Source organism: Haemaphysalis longicornis, unplaced genomic scaffold (genome assembly GCF_048455015.1).
Source record: "Haemaphysalis longicornis isolate Haplotype H1 unplaced genomic scaffold, Haemaphysalis longicornis Haplotype H1 scaffold_8, whole genome shotgun sequence".
In the NCBI taxonomy this organism is placed as follows: Eukaryota; Metazoa; Arthropoda; class Arachnida; order Ixodida; family Ixodidae; genus Haemaphysalis; species Haemaphysalis longicornis.
The window spans coordinates 27,966,919-27,982,679 of record NW_027526445.1 but is presented as its reverse complement, the minus strand read 5'-3'; the positions used below and the strand labels follow the sequence as shown (position 1 = coordinate 27,982,679).

The 15,761-nt window shown below is 48.1% G+C and overlaps 1 protein-coding gene across 3 annotated transcripts in view; it reads right to left on the bottom strand.

The window, feature by feature from the left end:
* Positions 1 to 4,526: 4,526 nt before the first annotated feature.
* Positions 4,527 to 15,761, bottom strand: part of LOC144149447 (uncharacterized) — a 46,093-nt gene continuing 34,858 nt past the window's right edge. For 2 of the 3 annotated variants that reach the window (XM_077681012.1, XM_077681013.1), the window contains 2 exons: positions 9,648 to 9,746; positions 4,527 to 4,850 (listed from right to left, as the gene is read on the bottom strand). In XM_077681012.1, coding sequence (XP_077537138.1) covers positions 4,666 to 4,850; positions 9,648 to 9,746 — 284 coding nt within the window. In that variant the 3' untranslated portion in view covers positions 4,527 to 4,665. The remainder of the gene's footprint in view (positions 4,851 to 9,647; positions 9,747 to 15,761) is intronic. The other variant, XM_077681014.1, reaches the window with a different exon arrangement.

Here is a 15,761-nt window from a genome sequence, read left to right as displayed (position 1 = left end):
CCTTCCTACATAGCTACTAACCTTCCTAGCAACCTACCAACCTATTTACCTATCAGCCCGCCTGCCAGCCAGCCTTCCTTCCTACATGCCTCCTAGTTGTCTGCTTGCCTGCCTTCTTCCCTCCCTGCCTGCCTGATTACCTACATATTACTGTCTGCCTGCTAACCTGCACCCTGTCTGCCTGGCTGCCTACCAAACTACCCACATACATACTGACCTACCAGCCTGCCCACCTACGTAGCTACAATAAACTCCGCTTATATCGAGCAGCTCGACGGTTGCAAAATAGTTGGATATAGTAAAAATTTGGTATAGAAAGTGAAGCACAAAAAACTTACATGAGATTAATCCTGCCGATGGAGTCACGATCTAATGCTGAGCTCTTAATACTCTTGAGTTCACTATACATATGACACTTTCTCGGAACGAAAACAATCATTTTTTGAGGCGGAAGAATTGCGTGAGTATAACCTGCTTCTTGCAGCGAAACGCGTTGCTGGTGACTGCTTGCACCACGGTATCTAAACAGTCGACACACAGAAGACCGCTGCCCTCAAGGGCACTGCTTAATCGCCCTAGCAGGGCCACGGCAGCTACGGCTTCGCTCTTGGTAGGAAGATCTACGGAGTCCTCCGCGCCTTCGACAGAGCGGAGACAAGCGTGGATGCAAGCAAATAACTGCAAACCGAGCGAACCGAGCATGTGCGCTCAGCGAGCGGCGCAGTCTTGAAGATCGGTGACAAAGCAGCCCGCAGAGCACAATATGGCGCTTTCAGCGCCAACCGCGAGCATGCTTGGAGCTGGTCTACTCTGCCATGGCCGGTTTGGAAAAGCTGGAGCTCTCGCGGGAGTTCCAAGTGACACCCACGCCACCACGTGCCTATGTATTGCGGGAAAGACGGCCGCATGACTAAGCAGAGCGAAAAACCCGGCACGGGAGAGTTCAATATATTCATCGTGAGCGAAATCGCATTCGATATAAAAATTGAATCCATGTATTTTTATCAGAATTACACAAGGGTTCGATATAGGCCATGATTCAATATATCCGTGTTCGAAATAGGCGGGCTTTACTGAATCTACCTACCTACCTAGCTACCTGCCTGCCTGCCTACCTTCCTACGTAACTAACTACACACTCACCAACCCGCCTGCCTCGCTGCCTGCCTACCAGCCTATCTACATGCCTACCTGACTACCTACCAGCCGGTGTACTACCAACCTGCTCGCCTGCATGTCTGCCTGCTCACCTACTACCTACGCACCTATTTGCATGCCTGCTTGCCTTCCTGCATGCCTGCCTGCTTGTCTGCCTCCCTGCCTTCATGCGTGCCTGCTTGCCTGTCTGCTGCCTGCTACCTACCTTCCTAACAGCGTGTTGGCCTCGCTTCCTGCCTGACTGCCTACCTACTTACCTGCTAGCCTGCCACATTGCCTGTCTGCCAGCCTACCTGCCTGCCTGCTTACCTGCCTATCTACCTACCTACCTACCTACCTACTTACCCACCTACCTACTGTTTCTACGTGCATGCCTTCCTTCATGCCTTGCTACATACCTACCAACCTCTCTACCGACCTACCAACCTACCCACCTATATAACAACCTGGCCGTCTGCCAGCCAGCCTGCCCTCCTACATGCCTAACTACCTGCCTGCCTGCCTGTCGGATTATCTACCCATTACTTTACTACATACCTGCGTGCCTTCCCTCCTACATACCGACATGCCCACCTATATACCCATATGGCTACATAAATACCTACCTGCCTGCCTGCCTACCTAATTACTATTTACCTGCATGCCTGCCTGCCACCCTATACACATGCCTGCCTGCCTTCCTTTTTGCCTACCAACCTACCTACATACCTACTTACCAATCTTCCTGCCTCCTTGCATGCCTTCCTACGAAACTACCTACTATCTACCTACCTACCTACCATCCTACCTACCAACCTGCCTACCTACCTACCTACCTGCCTACCTACCTACCTACCTACCTACCTGCCTGACTACTTGCCTGACTAATTCTCATGTCTGCCTGAGTACCTACCAAAAACCTACCTATCTACTTAGCTAACTACCTTATTTTCTTCGACCCTTTCTTCCTTCTTACTTACCTACCTACAAGCGTACCTGCCTGCCTACCTACCTACCTCCTTGCCTCCATGCCTGCCTACCAACCTACCTATGCAGTTGCCTGCCTTCCTGCCTGCCCACATCAATACATACATATATACATGCCTATCTACCTACTTACCTACCTACCTAAGTGCCTCCCTCCCTACTTGCCTCCCTGATTACCTGCCCGCCCACCTACCTGCCTACCTACATAGCTACCTACCTACCTACCTACCTACCTACCTACCTACCTACCTACCCACCTACCTACCTACCTACCTACCTACCGGGAAGTAGGTAGGTAGGTACCCACTAGCCTGCCTACCTAACTGCTTTCTTTGCTTCCTTGCTTCCTACGTACTTTGCTTTCTATTTACCTACCTACCTAACTACCTATTAGCAAATCTACCTACCTAACGGCCTACGTACCTACCTTTCGACCTGCCTGAGTGCCTACCTGCATCCCTTCCTCCCTGCCTTCCTACCATCCTCCCTACATGTCTGTCTGAGTGCCTTCCGGCCAACTTCCCGGCCTCCCAACCTTTGTGCCTACGTACCTACCTACCTACCTATGTTCCTGCCTGCCTGCTGGCATTCCTGCCGGTCTGCAGCCTGCCTTCCTGCCTATCTAACATCCTACCCACCTATCAGCCGGCGTACCTACCTAACTATCTACCTACCCACCTACCTACTTACCTACCTACCTATGTACGTACACACCTACCTACCTACCTACCTACGTACCTACCTACCTACTTACCTACCTAATTCCTTCCTACTACCTTCCTGCCTACCTGTTTGCCTTCCTTGTTGCCTTCATGCTTACCTACCAACCTACCTACACACCTACTGACTGCCTGCCGCCATGCCTGCCGGCCTTCCTGCCAGCCTACCTGCCTTCCTATATACCTACCCACCTACCTTACTAACTATCCTTTTCTTTCTTACCTACCTACCTACCTATCTGAATACCTACCTACCTACCTTCCTAACTGCCTGCTTGCCTGCCTGACTGCTTGTATTCCTGCCTGCCTGCCTCCCGGTCTGCCTGCCAGCCTATCGACTACCTCTCTGACTTCCTGCCTGCCTGCCTGCCCACCTACATGCCTTCGTACCTACTTACCTACCTGCATACTTTCCTGCCTGCCTGCCTGCCTGCCTGCCAGCATGCCTGCCAACCTGCCTCCTACATACATACCTACATTTTCTGCCAGTCTGCCTCTCTGCCTGCCACCCTGGCTGCTTACCTGCTTACCTTACTTCCTAACTACCTACCTTGCTGCCTGCCTGCCTACCTACCTACCTTCCTACCTACCTACCTACGTACATACCTACATACCTACATATTAACCTACTTACCTACCTATCGACCTACCTACCTACCTATATATCTACCTACCTACCTAACTACCTATCTGCCTGCCTGCATCCCTACTTACCTACCTACCTACCTACCTACCTACCTACCTACCTACCAATCTACCTACCTTACTTACTTCTTACCTACTTACCTATGTACTGGCCTGCCTGTCTACCTACCTACCTACCTACCTACCTACCTAGCCCACCTACCAACCTGCCCACCTACCATCCTACCTACCTACCTGCCTGCCTGCCTACCGGCCGGCCTGCCTGCCTGCCCACCTTTCAACCTACGTACCAACCTACCACGCTGACTTGATTTCGTATGTGGACAATACACATCGTCATTCTGTAGTTACTACTAAACACAATAAAAGTCAAAATATGCAATAAAAATTAGCAGCGGCTAAGCTCGGCTATGCCAGGTAATGCGTACCGTCAGCTAAGGTTGAGCTGATTATTCTTAGTTTTCCTTTCTGTCTAGGATTAGATCGACTGTCATGCTTACTGCTGCTTTAATGACACACACCCGCTATACGCGTTATGTGACACATGTAGATTTGTCAAGCGGCTACGGCGCCGCGTCACATCACCCCAGAGCTGAGCTGGTTCCATAGGGGCGCGCCGTTGTTGCTGCGACGCACCAGTCATCGGTTCCACAGCCAGCCAGCCCTCCCATGATCAAGTAGACCGGGCCTCCACGTGCGAAAAGGAGGTCGGCAAAGACGCTGGGCTCGTGGGGTAGGTGAGAGACGCCGGGCAGAGAGCAACGTTCTTTGTGCCGTGGTACGTCACTGCTCCACGGGCAGCGCAGCTCGCCTCTCCACGAGCCACGCGAAACTGCTCAACCTCAGTCAGTTTAGCTCATAGTACTTCAAAAATTAGCGCTTTCTATTCAGAAACAAAAAAATACCTTTGGGTTTACCTTGTGTGTTCCTTTCTCTTTCACCCGGCTTACATTTTCCCAATCAACACATCGGTTTACAGTGCAGAACGCCAGTTCATATTTTTAGGTTAGCAGGTGTACAATGAATTGCTATCCACCTTTTATTGGAGTTTTTTTTATCGGTAGAACCAATTACACTGGAGCCAGGTGGGCGAATTTTGGCGCTGACGTAAAGGTTGGTGCTCTCGCCACGAGAAAAATGCAGCGAAGAGGCCCAAGACCGTGGTATTGATGGCGACCTAGACGGCTGTGACTCGTGAGCCCAACCCAAGCTGAGTGGCGACGAAGCCGAGTAGGGTGGCAGGCATGACCAGAGCATGAATCATCCCCTGGCCCAGCGAAGGCATCCTCACCACAGTGGTGAGCCCGACGAGAGCGGTGATGAGCTGGGAGGGGCCGTGCATCGTCCCGCCGGATTGCGGGTCTACGAAAATAGCACAAGTGACTGTAAGGAACGTGCTGCTCAGGTTTCGAACAATATTGTATTGCATAAATATTCATGGTTTGTTGTGTCATAACTAATTTTCTTGTACAAGAAACTATTACCTCGATATTAGGTTATATTTCTCGAAGTATTGATTGATTGTCCGCCTTCTACTTGCTATGCTACATCTGCGCTAAGCAGCACGCGGTAGTGGAAGGCTTTGGTTTTTTCGGACAACTTGAGATCTTTAAAGTGAGCCGAAATATCGACACACGGGTGTTTCTGCTTTTCGCTTAGCTGCCGCGGCGGCTGGAAATCGAACCTGCGTCTTTGGGGTTCTATATTAGTTCCTAATCGCGGACGAAAAGGGAGCGCGTGAAATAAATGGAGAAGCCCGCTAAAAAAACAAAAATTACGTGACCGGGCTTCTTACTTTGCCCCTACTTACAACAAAAGCTCCCTTTGGAAGTGTTTTGTGCTAAGATCCTTATTAACCACGAAATGTGAAACGTTTTGGGAAATTACATTTCCCGCTGCTTTCTTTATCGTATATAATACCCGACCTAATACATAGCGGTTTAGAAGGAAACATGCGGCGTTTTTTTATAGTATTGCCTTAAAAAGGCTCTCTTCGATCTACAATTAAAATCGATAGCGCCCCTGCCTACCCCCCTCCAGGTTTAGAGTGCTGCATATGTCGGTATACATAATTCAGGTACAAATTGAGGCTGCACAAGCTAGGCTAAAGGGTACTATGAAAATTTCTAGGGAGAAGACAAGAGGATGATCAGCCCACACTGCCGTAATACTCGACTTTCGATAGGAATCAGCCTGAAAAAAGGAACACAAAACGAAGAGGGAGATACATGACACACTGCTGATTATAAATTGGAATTTTACTGAAGGAAACTCAGATATATTGATACAAAAAAACACGAAAATTATAAAAATATAAAAAAGCTCGTTCACGTCAGTCAGTGAAATGATAAGCGAAGATCGCTGCGCAGAAACTCTTTTTCGGTAGGTGACAGGGCCAAAGACGGCACACTCACGTCTATCCCCAATGCTTTAGGTATCTCTCCTCCGACTCTACTTTTCGTCCGTCCGATAACTGCGATTTTGTGCAAGTAGGCTTCGCAGTGGCAGTCTCGAACGTGGGTAGCAAGGTGGACAGAAGGGGTTGCTTGGTGCGAAGCGATCTTCGCTAATCAGTTCACTGACAGACGTGTACAAGTTTTTTTTTATATTTTTTATATTCTGTATATTTTTAGTTTTTATTTCGTATGTATATATCTGTGTTTCCTTCAGTAAAATTCCAGTTGATAGTCAGCAGTGTGTAGTGTATCTCCCTCTACCTTTTGGGTTCGTTTTTTTAGCTGATTCCTTTCAAAGATTTACCACCTACCACAGACCAGAGCCATTCGACTTTCGAGTAGAAAAAAGGCCTGGACGCTACGTGCTTAGGGTACAATAGTCCTAAGAGGACAGAGCTGCAACCGCGGACCGGGAATTTTCACACGTCCCCCACAGCGCGCTCCAAGTTTCTTGAAACTTTCAACTTTCTGTCACATCCTCTTTTCACCCGATTGGAAACCTCAGTCAACTGGGTGGAAAAACATTTCTGATATTTTCAACAGCACGTAGGTAACGATAATAGTTGAACTTTCACCGCACCAATGGGCTTCCTTTTAGTTTCTTAGAATTGAAATTCTGTGTGGCAGTTTGCTCATTTATAACGGCTAAAAATGAAAGTACATTATTTTGAACCAGTAGTGATTTCTTATTATGTTTTTGACGGACTCACACGCTTAATATTTTTTTGTGCATAATACTCTTTAGCGCTCCTGATGCTTCCTGAAAATTTCACCCTCCTGCAGACTCAGTTGCTTCATGACAGAGAATGAGCACAACATTCCACCGTCTACGTAGAACACCCCTAAATACACCAAAACTTTGAGCTATTTTCATCTAACCGCACGACTAGCATTGAAATCGAGAACTTACTCCGCAAATTACATTCTTCATAAACCTCATATAAAATTTTACGCCCCATTTTGTTTTTATTCACGTCATTCAAAACACATGTAACTGTTTCGAGCATCTCTTCGGGCTAACCTCACTTAGCCAAAGAAAATTTAAAATTTCAAAATTGCCGTATTACATTTGTGCGCGAGAACGTTTTGCTATCAAATCGACTTCGGCATATGGCACATTTACTAATCGTTTTTGTGAAAACTTTAAAAGCGCTAAATTTTCAAAATAAAATATAACAACCTTATTAACAGTGATATCTTTTCATGGGAAGTTCCCCAGAAAGTTATTTTTAACTTGGGGATCTATTCGTGTATTGCATTTAACAATACACAACATCAAAAAATAAACCTCAGGCAGTTATTAGTGAGGTATTCAGTCTAAAAACAAATTTAATGGCACAATTCATTCACCTTGCGGTATTTTATTTTTAATAAAAAAATACTGCTGATAAAGGTCCCAAACGGTAAGAGTTAACGCAATATTATCAACAAACAATATGATATACAGTGATCCCTGGTTATAAAAAAATTGCTTTATTCGAAATATCGCTTTCTTCGAACTTTCCTCTGGTCCCAACCGAAAGGCATTAATTCTAGGTGGCATCACTTTAAGCGCACGAAGAGCCTGACCCCCTTAGAGCAAAGTTGTGAGTGGAGGCGTCGCCGAGCTGCAGCTACCCAGCGACGAGTCAGGCGGTCACATGGCGCGTCAACATAATATGGTGTTCCCCCGGCGATTTTATCGAGCTGGTTGTGCTCGATTCGAGCCATCCGACTTTAGACAAATGGACCAAATCCGTGGTAGGGTCAATGAATTTTGTTCTTAGATACTGTTGCTAGTCAATAGCTCGGACGCGACGGTTCGGGAATACCGACACTCGAACCGTGGAATAAGCAGCGTCGTCGACTACGTGGCGCAGAAAAACTCTTGTTTTGCAAACTGCACGGATGCACACCCAAAACAAAAATTGCCCAGTGATCATGCAAACCCAATAGCACAAATCCGGTCACTTTTGATGATTGCGCTCCGTACCCACCTTGAGCGTTAACAATTTTTTGAGCTCAACAAACAAGACCTCAGGCTCGAGCAACGGCATTTCCAGGTCTCTCCAGCGCGAAAATCTCGTAGCGTTCAGTGACGCCCGTACTCCCCCATAAAAGTGGACTTCGCCTCCTTATTCGCTCTCAAGTGTGGGAGCTCTCGCTCGCCTTCATTTCAACTCCTCGGCGCCTTGCAGCCGGTTTCGACTTTGCTGCTCCTTCAATGCTCCTTCTGCGTGGCCCGCTACGTTCAGTCACTTGGGCGCCTACTGAGCGTGTGTTTGGACGTGGGAGTACCTAAGCGGGCTGCGAAATAAAGTTGAATGCATTAGCGGCGACCACAGTCTTGCAATGCCTTATCCAATTGGATCATGGCTTGTTCGCTCCGTGCAGGAACTTGAAACAGCCAAAGCTCACTGTCTTTTTTTACACCTGAATAAAGTTTTACGTCACTCAATACATTCTGTTTTGATTCCTCGCTGTTGTGGAGAAATTAAAGCTCAATTGCTTCAGCTTATATCGAGTGATCGCTTATATTAATTTACCGCTTAAAAAAATTTGCCGTCCCGCTGACTTCGTCATAACGAGGGATTACTGATGATGCAAAAAGCCAAAAGGCCATTAATATCAACCCAAAAATATCCTTTATACCTATTCCTAGTAATCTACGGGTTAGTCAAGCAAAGAGAGCTGTTCGTTAACCAAAAGTGAAAATGTGTGGATTGAAACGGTGATAAACAATCAGAGTTAGCGTATAGCTCTAGGGAACAGTAAGCGCTCGTAGTTCTGAATGGGTTAAGGTATATACACAGAGTTATAAATGTTTCCGGTATTCTCTTTTTGGCATTGTTTCAAAACGAGAGATCTTTACGCTTGCATGTTCAAATTTGGTAGTAGTTTGCTTAAACGTAATGTTTATAACAGCATTCCTGTGTAGACAGTAATCCAGCAGTCGCATCAATTTTTCCGTTTCCAGGCAACATTTGCGCCCAGAACTAAAGTAGTTGTACGCAACGTACTTTGGCAGCTTGTTCCGTGCAGTTGATGATCTGGCAAACAGCAAATGTGGATTTAGGGAGACTTCAAGCGTGAACGTAGCTCTCACGCAAAAAGACCTCTCGCCGAAGTTGCGACTAAATAAGCCTCCCTCTCTATGAGGGTGGTTTCATTCCGGCTTAATATGGTTGTAGGAATGTAAAGAAAAAAATTTAAAGGGACAGAAAACCGCTTTTTTTTTCGAGTATATCTTCTTTTACCCAAATACAAGGGCATCAATTAAACCACGTTAATCTGACACAGCCTTGTTTTTAAGGCGTTCGAACTTTTGAAATTAGAATTTTTATTTTGCCAGCCATACGTGTCCTGCGGAAAGGAATGCTGGCAGCCATTAGTGATCCGAGCGGCAACATACTTTTAACTGCACGTGGGATTAGAAGAAACAATTAAAACGTGTCGTCAGATATAAAACAACAACACTGTGTAAACTTTCATTTTTCTTCATGTGCTTTCTGAATCACGCGTTGAAATCGCCGGAATTGTTTTGACACAGAACGTACTGTCACGTTTAGAAGATACAGGACGCTACCTTTCACGTTTCCGGAATTTTCGTTCAACATTAATTCTGCCTGTTTTTTAAAAAAGTCATAGCGGTTAACCTCTGGCTTCGTATGAGGTGAATGATGTGCTCACCATGACGATCGATTGTCTGTTCCTTTAAGCTCACCTTTGCAGTAGCACGCATCACCGTCACAAACACCCTTGATGCCCCTTTTTGAATAGAATTTCATCTCACAAGCATTAGTGCATAGCTCCTGGAAGCATCCTGACCGAATGGAAGGAAGCAGAAAAGAAAGGCTATTATCAACATCTGTCTGAGAAGGACCGTATTTTATCTTATTGAAAAAAGCTTCGTGCGAACTTCTGCGGCCACAACCATAGCAGTGCCAGCACAGTGTTAGCAGAAATGGTGTTCTGCGTCAATCTTAAACATCTAAGGAAAGAAATGAGAGTAATATGCGCGTAATCTAGCGGTTTATTCCCGTTACATTGCCCCGATGTGCTTCAGCATATCACTTTGATGAACGTCAGAATCTCCCCAGAAGTGCGTAACTACTTTTTTGTGTGTAAATGGATCTCAAACGTAATAGTGCTTCTGCCACACATTCCCATAACCTGCCTCATCTCGTTCCCTCCCACTGCCCCTCATGCCCTGCTCATCGTATTCGCTTATATCCCAATTCCACGCCAATTTTCTAAACACTCTCTTTCTCCCGCCTCTCACTCCACTTCCCTCCCGCTCTATCCAGCCTCACCACATTTTGCTTTCTCTCCCCCCTTCTACCCACACCTCGCTTCCTTCCCCGATCCCCTTTACCTCCTTTTCCGTCTCCCCACATCATGATTACTTGCTTTGACCTTCTCCCCCTCTCGGACGCTGCGATTAGATTTTTTCTGTCCTTCTCTTACAGATTCTGTCACCCTCATCGTTGTTACTTTGGAGCGTCTTCTATATAAGGTTCTGTAATTTCCTTCTTTCCAACTGCCGCGCCTTCTCACCAGTCAAGCGACCCAACGTGACCTATGGGTATGTCACTGATTGGCCACCACTATTGTAACTGGTGACTAACAAACCGCCAAGGAGTCAGTGACGCAGTATCAAGGACCACCAGCAGTAACATTGGTGATTAGGGTGAGAGACAGGCAGGCAGACCGACCGACAGACAGACGAAATGTTTCCCGTCTGCTTGTTGTAGAAAAACATATTGAGAGAGGAAAGCTAGAAAGCAGGCATCAGGCCGGACGGTGCTAATTCTGAGGCAGCCAGCCGAGCTAACTCCGATGAGAATGAGAATCGCGCAGAGGCCAGGGATGCGGTGATGACAGCAACCATGCGTGGTTTCCAGAGAATGACCACTCAAGCAATGAATGTCAAGACAGCGCTCACACTAGTTTCCCCGGTGGATGACGCGGGCATCCTGGCTTTCAAAGGGAGGATGGCCTGCGGAGAAATGGCTTTAGGAGTGAAACATGCATAGTTTCAATACCATGGCACAGTTGGTCAGCAACGCCACAAGTGGGAGCAACGACGTAGTTGACAGGAGGGGTTCGCTGGAGTAGGGTGTACGGACCAATGAAACGGATCAAAAACTTTTCGTAAAGTCCTGGCACACAGAGCGGCGTCGAAAAAAAAGCTTCATTGGGTTCAATGTAACTTCTCTGCGGTCTGCGTCATAGCGAGACTTACTGTCCTTTTGGCAGGACTGGGTGTTCAATCGTGCCAGAAACAAATTGATCGGTGATGTTGGCTTTGGTGTTCACGAGACAGGAAAATAAAGATGCGTCGAGAATGGACGGGGGGGGGGTGGCTGATGTAGACGAGAAATAACGCTGAAAATCGAGTGGTGTTTTGAATGGCTGTACAATATGCGTGAGTGACAAAGGGAAGTATGACGTCACAGTTCCTGTGGTCGGGGTCGACATTGAGAGAAATCATATCGAAAGTGTACGATTAAACTGTTTTGTTAGCCCATTTGTCTGGGCATGATAGCTCGACGTGGTTTCGCAGCAGTCCCAGCAGCTTTGAGAATTTTCCTCAAGAACTGCCGACAAAAGTTCTTTTACAAACGAGCACGAGGTGGACCACGAGGTGGTCCGTAAGAAGATGTATTTCAGGAAAAAAATCTGCGACCTCAGAAGCGCAGGCTGTCCGTTCAGCGGCAGCATCCGCATACCGCGTCAAGGGATCGACAGCGGTAACAAACCACACACGATCACTCAAATTTAAAGGCAAAGGTCATTACAAAACGATGCCTACAACTTCGAATGCTGCAACTGGAGAAGGCAGAGGCTGTGGCATACCGTTAGGGGATATCGTCTAGCGTTTAAGATACTGACACGAAGCGCAGGACGAAACATATCGAGCGACGCTTGTGGAAACACCCGGCCAAAAGTATCTGCTTTTGATACGGTCGTAGGTCTTGTGGACAGCAGTATGGCCAGCTGTGGCGTCATCTTGGAAAACCTGCGAGATGTGGGCTCGAAGACAGCGAGGGACGACTGGGACCCATCGGTCACCGGTAGGGCGGTAATTGTGGCGGTAAAGGAAAAGTTGCTTATTTGGCATCGTGTTCAGCTGTTAGGTGGGGATGTTGAACCGTCAAGGAGCTCCAGTAGTCCTCAGCAGTAAGCGTCGGCCAGCTGGAGAGAAACGGGGTTTGGTAGGACGTCTTGACAGGCGGTTTGCTAAGGGGCCATAGATAACACTGGCGAAGTCATATGAGATGACGAGTTACTTTGGGATGACGGCTTGGGGGAGTTGACAACGGGAAAGAGCATTGGCATCGTTGTGGCTTCACCCCGACTTGTGAGCCACTGTGAAATCATATTTGTAGATGGAGTACCCCGCGGCCAAGGCGCCCCAATAGGTTTTTGAGGGAAAGTGCGTGACGGCCTGTTACTGCTCCGACTTCCTCATCTTCACCCCATGCAGCAGACGTAGCTGACCATCATATTTTCAGTATATTCCTCACGAGCTGCCGCATGCTCTTGTGGCTGCGCCGGCTCGCGCCAGCTTTCTGGTCGATTCCATTAGACCCTCGCCCCATCAAGACGTGATTCTGCTTTCTGAGCATCATGCTGCAGCTGGAGGACCCAGATTTCCAACATATGGTGCCCAGAACACGTGACTTGTAGATGACGTCAAGCCCATCAACGCACGGAGACGCGAGAGCCAAGAAAAAGATGCGGAGCCCGTGATCTTGGCGAGCTTTCAGCTGCGTGCGACCGAATAGAACGACAGCTTCGAAGACGCGGCCGGGAACGGGCGAAAATTGATGGCCTTCTAGCAGAAGCGGAGCACCACAAAAGGAGAAAACGAGAGGCGATGGCAGGCACGGTGAGTGTGGTGCCAGAACGAAACGGCGCATTTTATGGCCAGATAGAGAAGTTCGACGAGGCTATCTTTGATGAGACTCCAGGTGGCCTAGTGCGCACCGAGACGATAGACGCCGGACAATACCGCGACAAGGTGTTCAGCACATTCGCAAATCTTCGTCTCAAGCTGCAAGGATGCCGGTCTTCAACGCCACGACCGACGACAATCCACCCATCACCAACTGAAAAATTCAAGCTTTAAAATTGGACGCGAAGAGCAGATCGTGGCAGCGATTCTGGACGCAGTTATCGGCAGCCGTCCACAATTGCGACGAGCTCAGCACGGCTGACAAGTTCAACTACTTGAGCACCGTACTCACTAGAGCAGCTGCATCAGCCACTGCCTGACTGCAAGCTACCCATGACTGCTACAAGGACGCCATCGAGATATTGAAGAAGTGCTTCGGAGATTACCGCATCCTAAGGCACGATCACCTGCGAGGTTTTCTGGACTTGAAGCCAGTGTCGTCATTATTTTGCGGGTAAACTTTATTGACACACTCACACAAAAAAGACCCCAAAAATCCGGGCTTCTGAATTCCAAATGTTTATCTATACAGATGGGAGGACCTGACGAATGTGAGCCACCAGAGCTTGCCACCAGGCCGCCTGGTCCGGTCCCTCCGGCGGCGCGAGCCAGACTTGGAGAGAAGATGGAAGAGGTGAAAGGAATTTAAGATGAGTTGAGAGTAATGGTTGCGAAGCAGAACAGTCGTAAAGAACATGCGGCGTGTTGGGAAAGCCAGAACAGTTAGAGCACCGTGCAGGGCTGCGATGGCCTTCTGATTGATGTAGTATGTGTGGGGTTGGAAGGCTGTCTGTTTGCGCTTCCCGGATAAGACAAGCATCTGCCCATGGTAAGACGTGAGATGGAGACGGTAGAGTCTTTCTATTGCTGACTAACTCGGGCACAGTCTGGCATCGATTTAGACGGGCTTGTGGCGTCTGCGTGGGTGGGTGGAAAGGGTTTGGCCAGACGTCTCCGTGTCTTCCGGTTGGGACGGAGCACGGGAGAGCTGATGGGCCAGCTCATTCGCCGGGATGCCTGCGTGACCAGGAACATTGTCCAGCACGTAGCTAGTACCTGTGTGTTTGGCCAAATGATAGTGAAGTGCACGCAACATATTGATGGGAAGCGAGTGCTCCTAAACCAAGTGGAGAGCATCTAGACTGTCGCTCAGAATCAAGTGTTTACCGCTAGTGTCTAAGGATACGATGGTGACAGTGATTGCTTGAGCCTCGAGAGACAGGACGGAGGGAACGCCCGAGTATATTTTCTGCAAGGGCGGGTGGGCAGGACGAACTAATACTGTGACCCCGCGTGCGGCTTTGGTGGAGAAGGAGGCATCTGTGTACGTAACTGTTGTTAGATCACCGTAGCGGTAGCGAAGAGTGCATATTCGAGCTCTACGACGTCCTGGATGTGAAGTTGTGGATACGTTGATTGGAATTGAAGGAACTGTTACGCGAGAGAGTGGATAATAAGGGGGCATGTCGGTGTAATTTCGGGTAAGGACGATACCTCGTAAAGAAGTGGGGATAGCAGAAGACGGCCATGCCAAATAAGCTGGAGACGAGTGTGTTGTGCCGCAAAATGAATATCAACGTGATCTGACAGTGACGCGAACGGCTGAGCAGCCTCTAAATTACCTAGGGGTGTGTATCAAGGTACCCTAGAGCCAGGCGTGTGGCAGGCCTGAGGAGCCGCTCGAGCTGGGATCGCTGCGATGACTTTAATTTTACCCATGGTAGGGCGTAAAGAATGCGAGTTTATATTAGAGAGTTCACAAGTCTCGTAATATCCTGTTCTCGTAGGCCTTGGCGACGTCGGGTCAGCCGGCCGATTATGTGAGTGAGTTGGGTGATTTGACCCTTCATCGATTGAGGCACTGAGAGGCCTTCCCGTCATTCCGCAGGTCAAAGCCGAAGACGCGAAGCCAGGCCTTACATGGGAGAGGCGTGGGATCAATCGTACGTTTTATTTGATAACGTTGGTCGCTAGCTTTAGCCATTGCAAACGCTCGTCAGTGACCACGAGGTACTCAGATTTCTGTGCCGAGAGTGTGAGACCTACGCTTGACCCGAAAGAGTGGACAGCATTATTTCCAGCCTGAAGTGCATCGTATAGTTCAGCTGGGCTGCCTGTAGAACACCATAGGATTATATCGTCAGCGTACAGTCCAAAGGAGATAGTAGGAATAGAATAAAGCAGACGAGTCCGTGGTCGAAGCGCCAAATCGAAAAGATTAGTCGAAATGACATATCATTTAGGAATGCCCCTGAAAGGAGTTCAGGGGGTTTGGTGGTAGTACTCTAACACCAGCGAGTGAAGTCGTGTGGTCAGAAAATTGTGAATGTAGTTGTACAGTCGGGAGCTGGCTTAAGTATTCAGATTTACTCAAGAATAGCCGAGTGAGAAACTGCATCACACGCCTTTTAGAAGTCTAGACTCAGGATTGCTCGAAGTTGGGCTGCACTCGGATATGCGTACACCTCTTGTTGGATTCGCAGCTTTGTATCCTGTGTTGACCTGTGAGCACGGAACCCAGTCATAGTCCGGTCAAAGAATAGGCTATGTTCGAGACGCCAAGTGAGACGATGCATTACCATATGTTCGATCAGTTTTCCAACACAGGAGGTAAGTGAAATTGGGCGTAGACTGTTCAAAGCAAGTGATTTGCCTGGTTTGGGGTTGCGGCGGATGTTAGCAGTCTTACACTCAGGGGGGATAGAGCCTGTTCCCCATGCTTTATTGATGAAATCTTGAAGAATTTCTAAAGCGTAGTCCAGAAGGTTCCTTAAGTGGGAGTATGTAATCACGCCCGGTCCTGGTGTTGTGTGTCGTTTGCAATCGGTGAGTGCTGCGCGCAGTTCCGCAAACGTAACTTCTGCATCAATAGTTTCC